A 20,936-nucleotide genomic window follows, 5' to 3' on the forward strand; every position below is an offset into this window, starting at 1 on the left:
CATCTTTAACCTAAACCCACAATATGGGACCAGCTTTCAGTTCTGTTGCCCCCTTGTGCATCTTTCTTCTCCCCACCCCCATGTGGTCATTCAAAACAAGCCATGCAAGTCTGGATGCTAGATGGCCCAGCTTTCTTTGCAAGGGATGCTCATGGTATTCCAACCAAGATGGGACAAATTGGGGCATCCATCCCACCCACAGCTTGGATAGGGACTCAAAACGAGCATCACAATTCATGCATAAATACAGTTAGCCATGTAACATTAAATTATTTAATCATTTCTTTTAAAAAATAATAATAATACCGTCTTTATATACTTTCATGGCACAGAAGATAAATTTTGAGAAAACAATTGTTACAACAGTAAAGAACAAATAACTTGTCCTGATAAAATTACAGACTTTTATCATTCCACGTGTTAAAGTTTCATTTGCTTACTCTTAAGTACGAACTGTTAGGCAGGTTTTCAAAATGGTAACTAAATGCCAGTTTCCAGTTTGCCAGGTGAGACCTGAGATGTGTTCAGGCATTTCCCAGAATGCACAAGATATAAAACCGATAGAAGGGGCAATGGTGTACAGGAAGCCTCCTTTCCCAATATTCTGGGTGTGTAAGCAGCTCCTTAGGCCTCCCTGCAATTAGCATGCTTAGTGATGGAAACAGGGTGTTTAGAAACGTCCATCATTGTTGGGAAACCCGGTAAGACACAGTTTCTGCTTGCAGGAGGGTTTCTCAGTGTGTTTGGCTGTGCTTGAAAAGGTCTGATTACAAGTTAATCATGTAAAAGTCTGACTAATGCCCAGGCACACTGGAGGTGGGGCTTCCACACACACGCCCTGCCCTCACCCTGGCTTGTATTGTAGCTCATGTATTAAGGCCCAATGCCTGCACATGGGACTCAGCTATACAGCTGCAAACAAAACATTTTAGTGCAAAATACAATGTGATACCAGATGGCGATGGTGAGCCTTATGGAAAATTCAATCTATTAAAAAAAACCACTTTAAAAAGCGTTTTCAGAACGTTTTTTAATGTGTGTGTAGATTCCACCATGGTTTAAGTGAGGGCTGTAGAGCAGGAAGAGCTGCAGTTTTTCAGTTGCTCTGTATTTTCAGCCTAGCACAGGAAAGCACATCCAGCTGTTGGAATACTGCAGTTGTGGGCGAAAGAAATCAGAGGCATGTGAGCCTGGTTAGCGTCTGCTGATTGCTCAGGAGCCGCTATCCAGGGCTTTTTTTGTACAGCAGCTTCTGAGCAGGATCTGAGCTGCTAGCACTGATACATCTTAGATCCAGCAGGCATTTCTGCTATTTGCAATGGAAGGAAAATTGATTGGCACAATCGACAGCTTTCCTCCTATGGCAAATAGTCGGTATGTATACATTCATTTGTGTGTGTGTGTGTGTGTGTGTGTGTGAGAGAGAGAGAGAGAGAGAGAGAGAGAGAGAGATTTCTGGTTGGGATCATGGCTGGAACAAATGGCTAAAGCTACCCCCATAGTGCAGTTGCATTTTAAACTAACATCAAGTCTCATTTGGGCAGTGAGAAACTCCAGCCTCTGTAGCCATACCAATGTGTCAGTAGTTCAGATGTTAGCAAGGGCCCAGGTTTTCTTCCCAGGGACTCTGTCCAGGGGTAATTCATACATCAATAAGAATCTGTAAGTAATTTAATAATACTTTAGCAAGCAAGGATCAAATAATCCCTTTGAACTTGTTTGCTGTTGGTTCTTTGGGAGTTGCGAGTAGAGTTGGTCAGCTCTGATCATACAAATGGGTAGTTAACCGCATCGGGATCTTGCCCTTACTGCTCACTGGTGCACACCTGCAGATGATCCTGATGTTACTTCCTGGATAGCTGGAAATGAATACTTTCTCTTTCTTTCCTTCCTTCTCCTCCTTCTCTTGCCCTTTCTCCTTTTTTTGTCTCTCTTTCTCAAAAGTTTTTGCCTTAAATTCTTCCTGTTCAGGAAGTGACAATGCCAAGCTGTCCTTGATGAACAAGTATAAGGATAATATCATCGCCACCAGCCCCGTGGACTCCAACCATCAACAGGCTACGCTCCTGTCTCATACTTCCAGTAGCCAGCGCAAGCGGATCAGTAACAAGTCACGAGGTACCATCTAGAGCTTCCTTCTGGATCAGTCGGGGTGGGGTTGGGACAATCATGAAGGCGCTTTCTGAGGAGAGCCCTGCTGGTGGCACTGGGTGAGATATTCCCATCTCCATGAGATAGGTCAGTTGCCTGTTCTATCTGGGGTCACACTCCCATCAAAGGAGCAGGTATGTAGATTCTGAGGTGCTCCTGGTTCCATGTTTGTCACAGGTGTCCTCACTTGCTAAGGCTTTGGTTGGTACACCAGCCCTGGCTGTTCCTGGACTGAGATAGCTAATAATAATAATAATAATAATAATAATAATAATAATAATAATTTATTATTTGTACCCCGCCCATCTGGCTGGGCTTTCCCAGCCACTCTGGGCGGCTTCCAAAAAATATATATTAAAATACTCTAATACATCAAACATTAAAAGCTTCCCTGAACAGGGCTGCCTTCAGATGTCTTCTAAAAGTCTGGTAGTTGTTGTTTTCCTTGACATCTGGTGGGAGGGTGTTCCACAGGGAGGGCGCCACTACCGAGAAGGCCCTCTGCCTGGTTCCCTGTAACTTGGCTTCTCGCAGTGGGGGAACCACCAGAAGGCCCTCGGAGCTGGACCTCAGTGTCCGGGTAGAACCACCCGGCTTGACCACCTGAGACTGGAGTTGTGCCAGGGTTTGTCCAGAAGCTGTAGCTAATGCAGCGTGTGATAGCTAGGCTACTGGCTGGAGCAGCCTGCCATCAAAATGTTGTGCTGTGACTGAAGGAACTGCAGTGGCTGCCCATATGCTACCAGGCCAGGTTTAACTTTGCGCCAGTGTAAGTTCCTTCCAGTTGCTGCCGTCATTAGTGATCTCCCTCCATGCTCCTGAAGTTTGCTTCTGCTGTTGCCCACAGGGCTGCTTTTAGTGTGGTAGTGCCACATGGTTCAAACACTTGCAGAAAGCAGGAATTATGGTGACCAATATCATGAGAGTTCTTTTCAGGATAAACTAAAAGGAATGCTTTGATATTATTTCTTTTCACTTTGAAGCATTTATGTTATGGATTGCTTTTTCTCCACAAACCGGCTTCCAGGTAACTGTTTTTAAAATTTTCAATAAAGTTGGGGGGGGGGAACCCCACACACCAAAAAAAACTAATGTCACATGGAACTCCCAGGTCGGGATAGGTTGGCAGGGACTGACTAAATATGTAGAGGCATAAAAAAGGGAAAAAAACACCCATTACTTTTAGCCTTGTCTTCATTGACTGGGACCCTGGGATAGATAGGGACATTGGCCACACAAGAATGCCTGAAAGACACAGACCCTCCATCCCCCCCTCTCTCCTCTACTCCTTCTAATGACGGCCATTTCACTAGTTAATAATAGCACTGACAGTGCTGTGCCAACTTATTAGATTCTGCCCCTAATTATGGTAGGCAAATAGAAAGAGCTTGTCATAATATCTGGGATGTATCTACATCTCTGCCTCTTCTTCTTTTAAGCACATCTCATTACTGGCTGTTATTGAATCATCTCTCTCAAGAAGTGCTTCCTCCCACCCGCCCCATGCGGAGACAGGATCAGGTCTCTACATATTCCTTTACATCAGGGGTAGGGAACCTTTTTCAGCTTTAAGGCCATAAGTTGCTGCTGCTGCTGCTATTATCCATATTGAAGTGAGTCAAAGAAAGCAGTGCAATAAAAATAACAGAAGAACAAATAGCAATTAAAAAGGCAGCATAGTATATCTGGAAGAGACTTAAATCAGGTAAGCAGAGGACCACAGCTCTTCATGGGGAACTTTCCAAGGGCTTGTTACAGAGAGCACCATGTCACCCCCCTCCCACCAGTGCTCTGTATGTGTATGTGTGTGAGAGAGAAGACAAAATGAAATTACCCCTTTCCCCTTCCATCTAGTCATTTTCCAGCTGGGAACCATTGTTCCCAAGCTACTTTTCATCAGCAGAGAATAATAGAATTCTGGAAGGGATCCCCGAGGGTCATCTAGTCCAACCCCCTGCAATGCAGGAATCCTGCCCACAGCTAAGAAAAGAGGTAGAGTGGAGTTGTGGCACCTAAGGCGCAGGGACCAAATATGTCCCTCCCGGACTTTCTGTCTCGCCTCCTAAGGTTCCCTCCCCAACATCACCAGCCCTGCTCTACCCCGTCCTGAAGCGCTTTCCCCTGTTGGGATGTGTTGTGCGCTTATACCCCTTGCTTGCTTGGAGGCCATAGAATTGTAGAGTTGGAAGGAACTGCTAGGGTCATCTCGTCCATTGCTGGAAATGGAACGGCATGTGTAGAAACGTCTGATTTTTGTGTTGCTGGGGTGTAGCCCATTGTGCGAAGGCCATTGTTCTGACCACTTTTGCCTTGGGACTCTGCCTGCTTCTGACATGAGGCAACCCCTACAAGGTTCCTCACAAAGAACTGGGCTGAAAAAGGTCCCCTAACCCTATACAGGGATGCGGGTGGTGCTGTGTGTTAAACCACAGAGCCTAGGACTTGCCAATCAGAAGGTCGGCGGTTTGAATCCCCGCGATGGGGTGACCTCCTGTTGCTCGGTCCCTGCTCCTGCCAACCTAGCAGTTCGAAAGCACGTCAAAGTGCAAGTAGATAAATAGGTACCACTCCGGCGGAAAGGTAAACGGCGTTTCCGTGCGCTGCTCTGGTTCGCCAGAAGCGGCTTAGTCATGCTGGCCACATGACCCGGAAGCTGTATGGCGGCTCCCTCGGCCAATAAAGCGAGATGAGCGCCGCAACCCCAGAGTCGGCCACGACCGGACTTAATGGTCAGGGGTCCCTTTACCTTTACCTTTTTAACCCTATATAGAAAGTCTGTGAGGATTCTGTCCCCTTTTTCTTCACACACACACACACAGAGAGAGAGAGAGAGAGAGAGAGAGAGATATTGAGGCACCTATCCTCCCAGTGTTATGATTTGCAGCCTTGCTTTAAAAACAACAACACACACCAAATGAACATGGTGGAAATCGAAACACAGGGCACTGTGTCATGGACCCCATGAAAGAATCCTCTTAAGCAGAATTCAGTGAAGTGCAATCTTTAATTTCAGCAGGAGCCTTTGCAACCTATGATGAGAAAAGGAAGAAGTCTGTACTGTGATGTTGTATGGTCTGGGGAATGGGGCGCAGGAGGGCTCTTCTAGCTACAGTGAGCAGCTGGTTTCCTTTCTCTCTTTTCCGTGTAGCTGGCTCTGCATTTCTGAACCCTGAAGGGGATTCTGGGACAGAGGCAGACAACGATCCCCAGCTCACCTTCTACACAGATCCATCACGGAGCAGGCGGCGAAGTCGGGGTATGTGGCAGCAGCTGGAGGGGGGAGAGGGCAAGCACAGTGGGCAAGGGGTAGAAGGGCATGTCAAACTGGAGACCCTTCAAGTCTAAGCTGCCCTAGCTGTGTGCCAGATCACATGCCTGATGTTGGTGAGCGCTGAGGATAGCGGGAGAATTCCATCTGAATGGCCAGTTCCTTAATGCTAGAGTTTCTCCAGCACATTCAGCATATAGGCTATGTTAGCTTTGGTTCATTTGCTAAGGGGGCGGGAGACCTAAGTGAGCAGTCGTTTGTACCAAGCATTCAGCATTAAGGCTTCACTGCAGTGGAATGGATTCTCCTGCCTGCTGTTTCCTCACTTTGCCTCCCGTCTGCTAAAGCAGGAGATGGCAAACCTGTAACCCTCCCAGATATAGTTGGGCTCCAACTCCCATCCGTCCGTGCCAGTGTTGCCAGTGCTCAAGGATAGTGGGAGTTTTCAGGGGGAAGGCACTTGGGAGTGTGTGTGTGGGGGACGACACTCAGACACAGACCTGAAAACACATTTCTGTGCCCTAGGATGTGTCCTAGATTTCTCTGGAGAGCCAGTGTGGTGTAGTGGTTAAGAGCGGTAGTCTTGTAATCTGGTGAACCGGGTTTGCGTCTCCGCTCCTCCACATGCAGCTGCTGGGAGACCTCTCTGAAGTCTCTCAGCCCCACTCACCTCACAGAGTGTTTGTTGTGGGGGAGGAAGGGAAAGGAGAACGTTAGCCGCTTTGAGACTCCTTTGGGTAGTGATAAAGCGGGATATCAAATCCAAACTCTTCTTCTTCTCTCGCCACCATTATGCTGCGTAGGGCTATTTTTGGTCACAATGGGATCCCACCTCACTCTTGCAAAGCCTTTTTGCCATTGGAAGGAATGATTCACTGCTTTGCAACCTATGTGCACTGCACTTTGCAGAAATTGTGCCCCTTATCCCAAAGGACCCCCTCCCCTAATTTCCCACACTTTTCTCTTATCCCTCCCTCAACATACCTTGGAGACTATAATGGAGGTGCATTTATCAGGCTTTTTAAAATAATAATAATAATAATAATAAATTTTATTTATATCCCGCCCTCCCCAGCCGAAGCCGGGCTCAGGGCGGCTAACAACAATCAAATAATCCAACAATCAAATAATCCAACATTCTAAAAACATTTCATTATAAAAATTAATTAAAATCAAATTAATGGCAACCGTTGAGCAAAATTCTGTGCAACAACAGGGGGCTTCTGCAAGATTTCACTCATACAAGACTTCTGTGTTAAATGTTTTAAAAGGCTGGTTTATGTACTGTACAGCCTTAGAAACATATTTATCTACTGTAACAAAGAGAGACTACCATCACAAAGTCATACTGTCAGATGGCTTCTAGTCTTAAGTTTTCAGGATTTTTCTTTCTCAAAATCGTATCTTCAATTTGCACCCTTCCCCATTCTTCTCATGCCAAACTCAAGGAAATTGACCCCTCCATGTTTTTTGCTTGACTAGCTCCACACCCACAATGGCTGCTTTGCAAAAACCAAGTCTGCAAGCAAGCTGTTCTTTTTTGGCATTTGTGTGGGTTTGTTTGGGGCTGCGAGTTTTCTTCTTCTTTCTCTCTCCTCCCTCTGCCCCCTTCCTCACTCCTCAAAACACAGATTTATTCTTTTAAAAAAGCAAGCAAGCAAGCAAGCAAACAAACAAAAGCTACCCAGGAGAGTAAAATGCAACAAAGAAAGAAAAAGTAAAGGCACCGCTGCCTGCCAGATTTGCCAAGTTTCTATAGATGGATCTTTCCAGCTGGCAACATTTGCTCTTGTTCGGACTTCTGGGGTGGCGCCACCGGCAATGGCGGACTCCCTCTGAACTAGAGGGACTAGCTCCGCGGAAAACGGGTCTTCTCCCCTACGGCGAAGCGGGGACCCACTTAAAAATCACAGGCGGATGAAGCCTGTGACCATGGGACTCGGCGGGCACCTTTAGCGCCCCCCCAACCCGCTAAGGAACCCACTAACGGGCTCCAAAGTGAAGAGGGGGAAGTGGCGCGGTGCTGTGAGTCAACTGCTATTTCCGTGGAGCAAAGCCGCATAGCTGTTGCCAGAGAGCGCTGCCTTTTTCCTGGGACAATTTGGACTTTAAAATAAGCACCCGTGAGTACTTAGACTTTGAACAATTGGACATCAAATAAGGACTTGCGAGTAGGAAAGAATAGGACGTTAAAAATTTACTTGAATTTGGTACGGAACGGGAAGGTCTAAACAGGAAGTCATCCTTCCGTTCTTTTGTAAACAGAATAAAGCAAAGGCAATTTAAACTAGAGCTCAGGAAATCGCTTTTAAAAGATTGGATTTCATCATTTAAAATTGTGGAATCCCCCTTCGACAGCAGGAGAAGGGGGAGATCTTTTTGGACTGTTTAAAGTGACTTTAAAGTGAAGTAACTTTCCTCCGTCCTGATCCTGGAGTGGGCTGTCAGGACTGATGCGTGAAGTTCATTAACCAAAGACAAGTGTTTTTGACAGATGGCTAAAAGAAGAGAAACCTAGTGATTCCACTGTTCCCTTTCGCATTTTAAAGGATTATATATGGACAAAGTATCTTAAAAAGGAAACTTTGTTGCAAGAATAAATAGAAGTCTTCCCCCTAGGGGGAGTCTGTGAAATTGTAACTGTGAAACTGTAACTAACTCCAGGGAGTCGACATCTGTTACAGATTACAACCGTGGGAACAAGTATCTGACCTTCTAGGACAATGTATTCAGAAGCCTTGTTGTATGCTCTCTATAAAACAAACGATCTACTGGAACAATTACACGAGAAGGTGAATTGGATGGCGACTTCGACTAGAAATTTTGAACAGGCAGTGGGAAACTTTGAACAGACAGTGGGAAAATATGTGGAGCCCACTCAGGATTTAAATCAGGAGTGTGTCTTGACAGAACAGGAGTTTTTGACATTAAATCAGGAGTGTGTTTTGACAGAACAGGCCCAACAGGAATATGATTTTTTGGATTTGACAAATGAACTTGGAAAAAGCCATATCTGGAAAGGAAAAGTTTGGCTTGGTTTGGAAATGGGGGGCTGGATTGACCCCCCTATGCTGGGATGTTTGGACTTTTCAAATACGGCAACGGGCCATGAGATGTTTGGGACTGTGGGGGCTCTCAATTTTGGAGGGCCTTTGAAACATGCTTTTAAATACTACATGGAATTCATTGTTGAACATGGAAAAGGGGCTGATCTGTTGAGAAGGGTTAAAAACATTGTCAAGCTGGAGTTACCACGAGCAGGAGACAAGGGAAAATACAGTTACAAGTATGAAGAAGAGCCGCGGAAGGGTCATGGAAGAGACTTGAGGGCCTCGGACATAAGGTTGCCAGGTTAATGGGCTAGATTGACGGGAATAAGGACTGACAAAACCCGGAACCAGGAGGAAGGGACGCTGGATGAAGATTGGATCTGTTTATACCTCTTTTTTCAACCATTAGAACTGTTTTATAAAATTGATGAATGATAGAAAAATGTTGGAATGAAATTACTTGGCTTTAGCAAAGATGTTTAAAGAATTATGAAAGAATATTATGATTATGAGAAGTTGGTAAGGATAAGATTTAAGTTTTAAGTTTTAAGGTTTATTTTATTATAGAAAGATAAGGTCAAGGATTTGCTGGGATAATTAATAACTAGGATACAAAGAAAGGGAAGAGGAGGAGGTCTAAGAAAGAAGGTAATGACAGTTAAGGATTTGAAAATAATGAATTTGTTTTTAAATGTTTTTAAAGTTTTGTGATTTTTGCATTCTTTTTTTCTGTCATTTTTTCTCATTCGGAATTTTTTCGTATATGGTGGGAAGGGGTTGGGGTTTTTTTTGGTTTTTTTCCCCATTTTGTCAATTATTTTTATCCTTTGTACTCTCTTCTGCTTCTATTTTATTTTTTCTCTTTTTTGTAACATTTTGAAAATCTCAATAAATATCTTTTTTTAAAAAACAACAACAACATTTGCTCTTATTCACTTCCAGCACGATTAGAGAGAAAAGGGTCCTTGTGAAAGTATTTCCTGTCCTCCTGCGCAAAGGAGGGGCAAGACAACAAAAGCAGCAGAGCACAGCAGACATTCTGTCAAGGATGTGGATGGCAAATCATGGAATACCAATGCATATCCACGAGGGGCGGAAGCAGGAATGTGTGACAGCTAGCATTCTAGTCTCACACACAGGTGATAGAACGCCCCATTTCTGGCATTGAGCCTCGTGTCCGCTCTCCTCTTGTCCCTCTGAATTTATTCCCCCTGAATTTTATGCTCCTCCCAACCCCATTTATATTTCCTTGGGAGTAAAGTAAGGGTAGAGGACCCCTGGACAGTTAAGTCCAGTCAAACTTGACTATGGGGTGTGGCACGCATAGAAACGCCATTTACCTTCCTGCCACAGCGGTACCTATTTATCTACTCCCGCTGGTGTGCTTTCGAACTCCTAGGTTGGCAGGAGCTGAGACAGAGCAACAGGAGCTCACCCCGTTGTGAGGATTTGAACTGCTGACCTTCTGATCAGCAAGCCCAAGAGGCTCAGTGGTTTAGACCACAGCGCCGCTGCTCCCTCTCCTTGGAAGTAGGGCCTACTGAGTTAGAGTGGGACTTATTCCCAAGTGAAGAACTTTATGTTCACCTTCCCTCTGCTTCTAGGTTTTTCTCTTCATACCTCCTTCCCCTCATAATTTTTCTCACTGGTTGCACACTTCTTTCCTTCTGCTACCTTTTAACTTTGTGTTTCTCGTGCCTCACCCGCTTCCTTCTTCCCTCTGTGCATTGCTTCTTGGAAGCAAGTCCTGAGGAGTCCGGTGGGACTTGCTCTGAAGTAACTGTGCACTGCATTCCATCTTTCTTGTCTTACAACCTTTTCTCCCCTCTTTGGAGTGTGCTCCTTACAGGTGGAGACTACTGCTCAGGAATGCTCAAGCGATTAGATATTTGTGAATTCCGATACAATGACCTGATACACCCAGAGGCATAGGAAGGGTGTGGGGGGGGGGTTGCAGCCCACCCCTGGTGTCATCCTTGAGGAGATAACAAAACGGCATACTGCAGGGGGTGGCACTTACCGCGGGGCCTGACCTGCAGTGCGCCTGAGCCACACGTCTCTCCTGGGAGTGACACGGTGACTCGGCGCCCCATGCTGCCCAAAATGGCAGCATGGGGATTGCGTCTGCCAGGCGGACTCCGTGGGCAGTCGCCGTGGCGCCCCCCCAGCAGATCACCACAGCACCCCCCTGGACGGCCCCCCCACCGGGGTGGTTTGCCCCACCACCGCCTCTCTGGGTGCCGGAGCAGCTAGCTACACCCCTGCAGGGCCTTGCAGAGCCGGGCAGAGGCCCGGGCCAGGAAAATAATGTGGCCCCCCCTTTTTTTTACCCTGGGGATAACTGAAGTCTTATAAATAAGTAAGTATATAAATAATTTTCACAAAAGTTATGCTGACAAATAATTTTATTTCAAGGCTTGAACAGTATCTGCATATAAAGACAAAATGGAAAATATAGATATATAATAGTGCTTTTGGCAAGGCCCCCTTTGGAATCGGAGGCCTGGGCCAAGTGGCCCATATGCCCCCCCCCCCCCCGTGTTTGGGCCTGCACCCCTGGATACACGTTCTTTGGATTTCAGACATTCTCAGGATTTTTTTAATGCCATATCCATTATATCTAAAATTGTGTATTTTGGGAGCTTTAGGAATAGGCCCCACTGGGGGGGAGGAGGTGGCAAAGTGGGGTGGAAGTGAAAGAAGACTATGTAGCATAAGAGGAAGCAAGCAAGGCAGCCTGGAGAGCAAGGAGCAATGTTGAGAAGGCATTTTAAGGATTAAGGAGGCAGGGATGGTGGGAGGGAGCAGGGGAAGGAGAGGGCTGAGGGAAAGGAAGTGGTGAGAAAAAGGGAAGAAGGTAGCAACCTCCTAACCCCAGAGCAGGGGGAAGGGAGATGATGAGAGCAGAGGGAAGCTGTGCATTTAGACAGAAGTGTCCTTCAGTAAGATAGAATCATAGAATTATAGGGTTGGAAGAGACAACAAGGGCCATCTAGTTAACCCCCTGCAATGCAGGAATCTTTTGCCCAGTGTGGGGCTCAAACTCACAGCCCTGAAATTAAGAGCTTCATGCTCTGCCCACTGAGCTATAGAGATGTGGTACCCAAACTTTCTACTCCTTCCCAGCCAGGGGTCTCTGACAATAAGAGGATGTCTGTGTTTCTGAGGACCCTTGTGGCTTTAGGCAGGATAACCTTGCCTGTGTACTTTGGTGCAGATTTTTATTACAAATAACTGATTAGTGTGGAGACAGGACAGAGTGGACCGTGCCATGGACTGGAAATATCTCCAGCAAGGATGGAGGGATCAAATGCGGTGTTATTTTCTTTCCCTGTTGAAAAAGCAACCAGATGTGACTCATATGATTACTAAACGGTGAGGAAATGGCACCCGATACATGCTTAGTTGCGAAGAGTTTCCCAGTTACTGCTAGACCATCTTGGCTCTTCCCCAACCCCTGTGATGGTTACGTGTTATCTTTTCTCCCTGCAATCTTCCTCTCCACCAAGGCTAGCAAGTGGTTAATGGGCCATTTCTTCCACCCTTGTCATTCTGCTCCCCACCCAAACTCCATGGTACAGAAGCGAGTGCTTCTGGCCTTCCCCTTCCTCGGCGGATGAGCTGATGTGGAAAGAGTTTTCTCAGCACAACATTTTGGAAAGCATTGCCCCTGAAAAATGTAGTTGTGAAAATCAGAATGCAAAGCTTAAATCATCTGAAGCCTTCCCCACCCCCACCCCTTTAAGAAGAGCTCCCAGCGGAGCCGACACAATCCATCATCTTTTCCAGACTGATAAACACATTTCTATGATAGATTTCTCTCTGCATGAGCTGTCTGGATGAGATCTCTGAAACCCAGGCGCTGTCTGTTGTGCTCACATGTTGTGGATCCCTAAGGCAGCTAACTCTGCAGTGTCAAGGAGCCAGTTGTTACGGAGAAACCAAACCATGGAAAGGACTGGGAAGGGGGGTTGTGCATTAAATATTTAGAGAGTGCTCATCTCTTCCTTTGGACTAACATATTTTAAGGCCAGGTACTCAGTCCTGTTTCCCATGGTATTCCACCATATTGAGGCCTCTTCAATCCAGTTGTTTGTGGACTGCCCCCAAGAAATTTCAGTAATCAGATTCTTCTTCTTTTGACTTCCCACAGTATTTTTGCCCCACCTTCCCAAGTGGTAGAAGTAGAGCTGATGGTGCCTCTTTCTTTATCCTGTTTTGTGAAAAAGAAAAAAAGAAAAGTGAATCAGTTTGTTCTCTCTCTGCTGCCTGGTAAGGGCAAAAGGGAAAGGAGTAAATGAATTTCCCCAAAGCAAAGAAAGGGGCACCCATTTCCTCCCCCTCTCTCCTCCTCTCCTCACCCCCCCTTTGCTTCTTACCAGACAGCAGCGAAGGGAACAATCAGATCCCTTTTTCTGACACACCCCCCCGACAATATTTCTATAGGTTGTCAAGCACAGCCAACAATTTATAGAAAAAGCTTTTGGGAGGGATTAGAAAAAGGGAATCGATCCATCATTCTTTCTCTTTCTCAACATCTGCCTTGTCAATATCTCCCCCCCCCCACCCCAATCAGTTGACAATACAGTGACATCAGGTCCTTCCTTCTAATTCCACTCCGTGCTCCGGTGCTGCTGCATCCAGGGAAGCATTTTAGGGACTCGCAGGCAGCCAGAAAACATGCAGGTGGGGGAGAGAGAGAGAGAGAGAGAGAGAGAGGGCTGGCTTGGGTGGCTGGGTGGGGGGAAACTTTTGCCTTCCTTTCCTCCCTCCCGTTAAATCCCACTCCTGCATTCTTAGCCAGCTGCTTCTCTGCACACCCCTCTTGTGCTCCTTGTCCCTTCTGTGTTTTTCCTTCCCTCCCCACTTAAAACGTGGTTACAAAGCACGGATCCACATGGATCCTCAGGATCTTTGCATTGGGTCACCCCAAATTCACCATCAGATCACATTACATGTCCATGGCTACAGCCTGCACCAAAAAAATCACGCACCCACTGTTGCCTGGGGCCACAATGGTGCAAAAACGTGGTTACAAATCACAGATCCACAGGGATTCTCAGGATTTTTGCATTGGGTCACCCCAAATTCACCATCAGATCACATGTCTGTGGCCACAGCATGAGGCACAAAAATGATACATCCACTGTTTCTTCAGAATCCCCCCCCTTGTTTTCCTCCTCTAAAAACGATGTGCGTGTTATGGTCAGGTGCGTGTTATAGAGCGAAAAATACGGTACTTTCTACTTCTTTACATTACCAACACTTATTTTCACTTGTTTTATACATTTTTGCCAATTTAACCGGTGTTAAATACCATATAGTTCTCTTTAAGTAAGGTACAAGCCGCAATTTTTATATCATTCTTCCATAGTCTTTAAAAAACACTTGTAATGCGATAAACAATGTTTAAATTTGGAGGTAATTAGAGATAAAGATTTTATTGACATGCATGAATGTAGATAATACAAAGGAACCAAGGGAAGGAGTAGAGGGAAGTCCCATAATGTGGATTTAATATTGATTCTGTATGCAGCTGTTATAAATGTTTTATTTTATGGGGGGTTTTTAATGCAATGATTTTGGGGTTTTTTGGTGGAAATTAATAAAAATATTTTACTCTCAAAAAATGTTAACGTACACTCCATGAAATAACAATAGACTGGGTGAATCTGACCAGAACTGTTGTTCTGAGTCATGAGTGATGGGAGCAGCTTACACTGCCTCTTCCTGGCCTTCCCCAGTATCAACCATCTTCCAAGCTTTAGGATCAGTTGGGGAGGCCATGTTGGTGGTTGTCCCAAATGGTGGTGACCTATGCCATTGGCTTCTCAGAAGCAGTCACTCATTTGTGGAATGCCCTCCCTTGAGAGTGTGGTGCGTCAGTCTCCCTCGCTGTTAACATTTAGAAGAAATTCAAAGACGTTCCTGTTTACCCAGGCATTGGCTGGCTGAAACTTGTGTCCCTGGCAACCCTGAAATTGTTAGTTTGAGAGCAAATAATTGCTTTTTAGAAAGTTGCTTTAAACTGTTAGAACTTTTAATTGCATAAGTATTGATGTGTTTGCCTCCCTGGGCTCCTTGGGAGAAGGTGTAGTGTATATATCCAGTAAATAACAATAATACAAGTTTTCTACATTTTGGTTAGGCGGAGAATTCACAGCAAGCTTCTTGTGAATCAAGATCGCTAGTACTTAGTTACTCTACTGTAATCATCAATTTCGACCAGCATTTTATCATTCCTATAATTTGCAGATAAGGAGTTAAGCCTAAAGGAGTCTGGCTTGTCTAAGGCTACCCAGTATGCTCATGGCAGAAGAGATGCTCCAAAATGTGATTTTGCAGTGCACATTCTCATTATTTCTGTACCTCACAATTACCTATAGCAGCTTTAGCAAGTTAGACAGCTCATCCCCCAGCCCCCTTTTAAAGGAACAAGATTTGTGTGTTTGGTACACATACCTTGTAGATACGCTCCTGTAATTGTTTATGCAAATGAGCTCTAAATGTTTTGGCCAGAGGTATAAGTTCTTTTGAGGATTAAACCTGCCTTTGTCAAATGTGGTCCCTGTTGTTCTTTGTAGTGACCGGCTTCCTATAGACAAAGAAACATACATGTTATTAGATGCCTTTAAGAAAGAAAATTATGTAGCAAATCATAAACAATGACTTTTTGCTGTCAAAGTAGCTTTAATTCAAAGCTACTTTTTCTTGCAATGGCTTCCCTGCTGATCTTCTACCGACATTGCTGAAAGCAGGAATATACATTTTTGTGAGCAAGGCAACAGCTGATTGGGTTAATTTGGCCCAGAAGGTTCCCAGCCCTTGTTGGGTGGCAGTTAGCTGTTGTCCATCTGGATGCCAAGCTGCCCTTTCAGAACTGGACCCATTTTGGGGAAGAAGTGATGGCACATGGCACAACATGCACAGCTTGTTGGGTTGGAAAGCCTTGCCTAGGCAGAAAGCCAACATCTGTGTTCTCAGTTCCCAACAAGTGGTTATCTTGAGAGCTGCAAAACCAGACCCTGGAAAATACCAGGGCAGTTTGAATCTATCTCTGAAACTGCTGCCAAGTTGCCACTAACATTGGCCCCCGGCTAATACTTCAGCTGTCCAGAAAACGTGGCATCATCATAAATGGCCCCAAAATCATATTATCGTATCTGCTGATGTAACCATTAGTGTGATACCTCAACCGGCCATGCACTAAATTTGATTGGCCTCATCTGAGTACTAATGACAGAGCCAATGAAGTATAGAGTCTAAGTTTTGAGTTTGTATGTGGAAGATTCCAGTTCAGGCATCCACTCGGCTATTAGGCTTGCTGTGGGAGTGGGGAGCATGGCAGCCACTGTTGTTATAATCACTTTCAGTTGTTCTTTCTAGTGTTTGACATGTACTCAATGCATTAGAATAAACCCAAATTCAGAAAAGTTCTCCCGTGTGCTTATAATGCAGTGAGACACCAACAAAAAGGAGCAGGAGGGGGAAGGAAATGGGGGGGGGGGGATAGAAAGAGACAAAGCAAAGAGGAATATGAAAACGGAACAAAACCAGTACTAACCAAGTAAGATTATGATAACCAGGGAAAAGAGAAAGTTTAAAGAAGAAAGGTAGACGTTTAAACATTAGGGAAATAAGAGTATTTTCTTACAGCTCTGCTGCAGCTAAGAAGACAGTGAGAGCACAGCAAGCTAAAACTGGAAGAACAAAAGTTTTGTGAATACTGTGAAATCCAAGTACAGGTGGCACAAAATCCATGCAGACAATTATAAACTGTGCAAGCTTTTCTTTCATAATTGTATGATGTGATAACAGAAGACAGTGAGCAAATAATAAAGAGGAGCAACATGATTTTGAACAAGAATAAAGCCAGCCACCTAGAAAGAACAATTAACCATTCACAAGCAGAACTGAGACGGGAGGTGCAAGAAGGCAGCCTGGGAGATTGATCAGCAATGTTCCTCGAGCCAGTAGGAGATGCGAACCAGCAGAGCCAAAGGCACACAGAACTTGTGTCTCCAGGAGGGATATTCTACAGCTCCCCATGGCATGATGGTGTGCCAGGCAAGCACTTGATACCTTAAACAGCATCACTGCAGTGCCGGTGTTTGCACTAAGTTGTAGAGTCTCGGTGTTGGCAGTGGGAGAAACATCTGGGGCGAGGCAAGGGCAGTGGTAAAGAGAGGAATGCGAGAAGCAAGAAGCGCAAGGTCTGCATGTGAGCAAGTGCAGGTACTGGCACTTGTACTTTGCTTTGGTTGGGTGTGATGTCAGTTTCTAGGGAGAATCTAGCTCTCAGCTTAGCTTGCAGATAGAGCCAGAGTGGTAGAGGCAGTCAGCTAATTTAATTTATTTATTTCCAAAGTTATATTTTTTTACTCATTTGCTTGGAAACTAAACAATTCCAACTTTTTCAAAAAAATAAAAATAAAACAGCTATTTTCAGTTTTTGCTATAAAAGTGAGCCTTCAAACTAGGACTAAAACTCACAGATAGTCTACACTGCTCATATCTCACAAGGCCTGGGGCAGGGCATCGAAAGCTGATAAACATGAGTGTTTGTCTGAAGCTTCAGGTTTTATTGTGCCAACCCTTCCCGCCTATCAAAATGTTTCCTCTGCCCTGCTGGGACATCATACCGGCTGTCAGAGATAGTGGATGGCAGGATGCCTTGATGCCCAGGGGACATGGAGAGAGGCTGCCACTCAAGAGCACGTCTCTGAGACAGTGATAGATCCACTTTGCAGGGAGCACACAGGCTTTGTGGAGCACTCTGTGGCGTGCCATTAATTACCCCAGAGACCCTGACGTCTCCATCCTTGATGTTCATCAATACAGTTTAGGGTACTCTTAGCTTACACTACTTTTGGAAATTACCCATCTCCTTTCCTAGAGCATCACATATGAGGCAAATGGTGAGGCAAAGGTTGTGCATTAGATGCTGTTTTCCCATCAAGATCCACAGGGCACACCCAAATCCTTGGGACCTCATTGACCACATCCTTCTCCCTTCGCTCTGCATTTCATCTAAGGGTCTGTGCACCTCTTTCTTTCTTTCTTTCTTTCTTTCTTTCTTTCTTTCTTTCTTCTTTCTTTCTTTCTCTCTCTCTCTCCGCAGTCCCTTGCCTTGCTAACTTTCCCCCATCCACTGGTTATTTCACCACAGACAGTAGAAAACTGGGCTACTTGTGGTCCACAGGATGAATGGGTGGTTTTACCTGAAACCCAGGAGAGGGGCGAAAGGAGATCACTGCAATAACTTGACAACACAAGTCAGCTTGAGAATGACAGTCAATGGTGTTCATTATCTGGACAGACACATATAATAGGCTCCACTCTATGATCACAGGCCTTTGAGTGTTATCGGAGTGACATGGGATGAACCTCAGGTACAACATCTCACTTGGTCATGCTGTCACATTTAAAGAAGACCAAAGCTAGGTGGCATTTGGGGTTTGAGGAAGCCATTAGTATTGCACTTCTGTTGCAAGCCAGCAGGTCCATGACCAAGGAGGAATCCTCAATAGCTCCCTATCTAACACATCCTAGGCGGGAAGAGGACAAGGAAGCAGGTGACCGACTCACCTCCCTGTCCTCTAGATTGAGGCAGACACAACTAGGTTGGCCATGCTGCTCTCTCAATCCAGACTCCGAAATAAGCCAGTCACAGAATGCAGTCAGCAGTCACCTCTGTGGGCTTTCCTGCTCAGCTACTCTGCTTAACGGATGCATATATATATTATTCAGTAACAATTTCCACATCTCCTCTAAAGCCTAATGTGTAGTGGATTAGAGGCCCAGACTGATAAAGTGTCCTGTAAATTGAGAACAGCACCCTCAACTTGCCATGGGGTGATCGCTCAACCCCCCTGCTTCTCGTACCTGCCAGCTCATCCCTTTCCCAGACAGCTGCTCAGTGTCCCACCTCCATGATCCCGGGTCTAAGCCATCATGTTCTGTGTCCTCCTCGAGGGGCTCTTGGGTGGGTGGCTTCCACCACTCTTCCTCATCTGTCCCTGACATCCAGTTCAGATCAGAGGCTGTGCAAGTTCTCTGTCTAACCTTGTCTAGTTAAACAAACAAAGAAAGAAATGTTAATTACATGCAGCTGCATTTGCCATGATGGCCAAGCTCGGCTTCTGTTTTTAACTGATGTAGCTCTGAGTGTTGTGACCCATGCCTAAAGGTGGGTTTTCTCTGGGTCTATACTGTCACAATGACTTTATTTTCATCTCTCCTTTCCTTTGCCATTTTAGTAGGTTCACCAAGGAGTCCTGTTAGCAAGACTACCCTGACACTCATCAGCATCACCAGCTGTGTCATTGGCCTGGTCTGTGCCTCCCACGTCAACTGCCCGCTTGTGGTCAAGATAACATTGCATGTTCCAGAGCACCTCATCGCTGATGGTGAGCAACACTCTGTCACCCTGTTTCACTTCCTTCTGGATAAGTAAAAGGACCCCTGGATGGTTAAGTCCTGTCAAAGGCAACTATGGGATGTGCGCTCATCTCGCTTTCAGGCCGAGGGAGCCCGCGTTTGTCCACAGTCACGACTAAACCGCATCTGGTGCAACGGAACACCATGACGGAAACCAGAGTGCACAGAAATGCCATTTACCTTCCCGATGCAGCAAAACCTATTTATCTACTCGTTCTGGTATGCTATTGAACTGCTAGGTTGGCAGGAGCTGCCTCAGAGCAACAGGTGCTCACCCCCTTGTGCAGTGATACTTACGATAAGTTTCATAAACTGTGTATGCATGCGCCTTGATGATATCCCATTGACTAAGTTGGCCTACTTGAAACCTGGTATTTCTGTGTCTGTCAGCTAGGGAAGGGAGGCAGCATGCAGAAACCATTGACACTCCACCCTGAGCCTTGAATTACTGTGTGCACAAGCCCAATAACTTCTGCTGAAAAATCTATTAGCTATCTATGCCCTCCCACCAGGGCCAGGTTAATCTTTACAGTGTACTAGTATACCACCATAGTGCCAGAGCCAGACTGGGATATTCCAGTGTGATAATTACAAATAATAAAGATTCAGACATGATGTTTGCACAGGAACATATATGGCCAAGGTCCTATTTAGACTTTCAGGCTGTGAATGGAGACAACTAGTGGGCAGGAGGGACCAGGCTGACAACCCCAGTTCTTAGATGATAAACTCTGCATCTCAGCACGACCAGCATCTGCAGCCTTATAGTGCTGACTTTACACATTGTTGTAAGGATTACAGGGTGATTTCAGAGTGAAACGTAAGTGAAACTTTGAATGCTTCAAACAGCTGTATTAAATGCTGGATATTTGAATGTGGGAGCTGAGCACTGCGGAGAATTTGCCTCTGTTGCCCTCTGTGTTTAGCTCCTTTTATTTTCCCCACAGCCCTCTTTGTGGGCCAGGATTTGAAAAAAAAATGATAGCTTATTCAGTATAAGCAGGAGGAGAGGAACAGCAAATTGTAACACCCAGATTGCTTTTGTGCTGAGAAAATATGGCTTGTTGGTCATAGACCCCCCATATTTTAAATGCTGGTTCCAACTTCCCAGCCTGTAGGAACAAATGTTCTCCCCTGAAAATACTGAACTGGGTGCTTGCACCTTTGCCAAGCCTAGGCCCCCTCACCTTCTGCTGACAGATGGCTAGAGTGAAAAAAATAATGCATGGCAACACATGCCACACATAAGTAAGCTGATAAATGAAGAGCCGAAAAGGGTTTTAGCTGAGGAACCCAGCACCCAACGCGACAATAGTGGCTGATTCAGTAACAGAGGTGTCTGGGCCATACTGTGGTGGGTGTATCTCACGGGACTGAAGGTTCATCCAATGCAAAATAAACCAGTCCTGTCCCATATGACACTGGATTTTCGGTAGAATGTTAGGTTAGAACCCTTCCCCCAGGCTAGCTCCTTTTCAATGTGATGCTGGGAGTTCTTGCTGATGGAAACACCTCCAGTCAGCCCCACCTGCAGTCTGAAGTGGAATGGTCTGCAGACAAAAGGAGCAGGACCAGTGTGGGAGAGGGCAGGTTTCAAAGAGCAGTGATCTGGCTGGCTGCCAGCAGCCCAGAGAAGCACAACAGGCAGGTAGCAACCGGTAGAGTGATCGGATTTATAGAAGCTGGCTTGTGAGAAGAAAATTGTCAGTGGGAGAGTTGGGATCTGAATGGGTTTTGACTTGAGGATCCCAGTTCACTGCTGTGATTATTCCCATGGTAACTAACTTCCTTCTATGCTTTCGTGTTTGACGGAGTTGCCTCCCCTTATTCTAGTTCCTCCAGGTCTTCTTTGCATTTATCTCAGCTGACCAGGTGACAAGCTACACCTGCTGAAATCCCCTCTTCTGCACAGCTACCCAGTGTGCAAGAGGAGCCCTGCCTTCTTTGTCTCTTGGCCACCCAAGGGTGCCCAAAATCATTCTTGGGTTTGAACCTATGTTGCCTGGAACGTTCATTCATGCTATTAA

General features: G+C 45.6%; 1 protein-coding gene across 2 annotated transcripts in view; it reads left to right on the forward strand.

Moving 5' to 3' along the window:
• ASTN1 (astrotactin 1) overlaps window positions 1–20,936 on the forward strand; it is a 215,213-nt gene that overhangs the window by 86,984 nt on the left and 107,293 nt on the right. Inside the window, exons 4-6 of one of the 2 annotated variants that reach the window (XM_081012041.1) lie at window positions 1,945–2,118; window positions 5,300–5,407; window positions 18,729–18,878. In XM_081012041.1, the coding sequence (XP_080868167.1) occupies window positions 1,945–2,118; window positions 5,300–5,407; window positions 18,729–18,878 (432 nt within the window). The remainder of the gene's footprint in view (window positions 1–1,944; window positions 2,119–5,299; window positions 5,408–18,728; window positions 18,879–20,936) is intronic. The other variant, XM_081012042.1, reaches the window with a different exon arrangement.

This window comes from Podarcis pityusensis (assembly GCF_964106645.2).
Source record: "Podarcis pityusensis genome assembly, chromosome: 6".
Classification (NCBI taxonomy): domain Eukaryota; kingdom Metazoa; phylum Chordata; class Lepidosauria; order Squamata; family Lacertidae; genus Podarcis; species Podarcis pityusensis.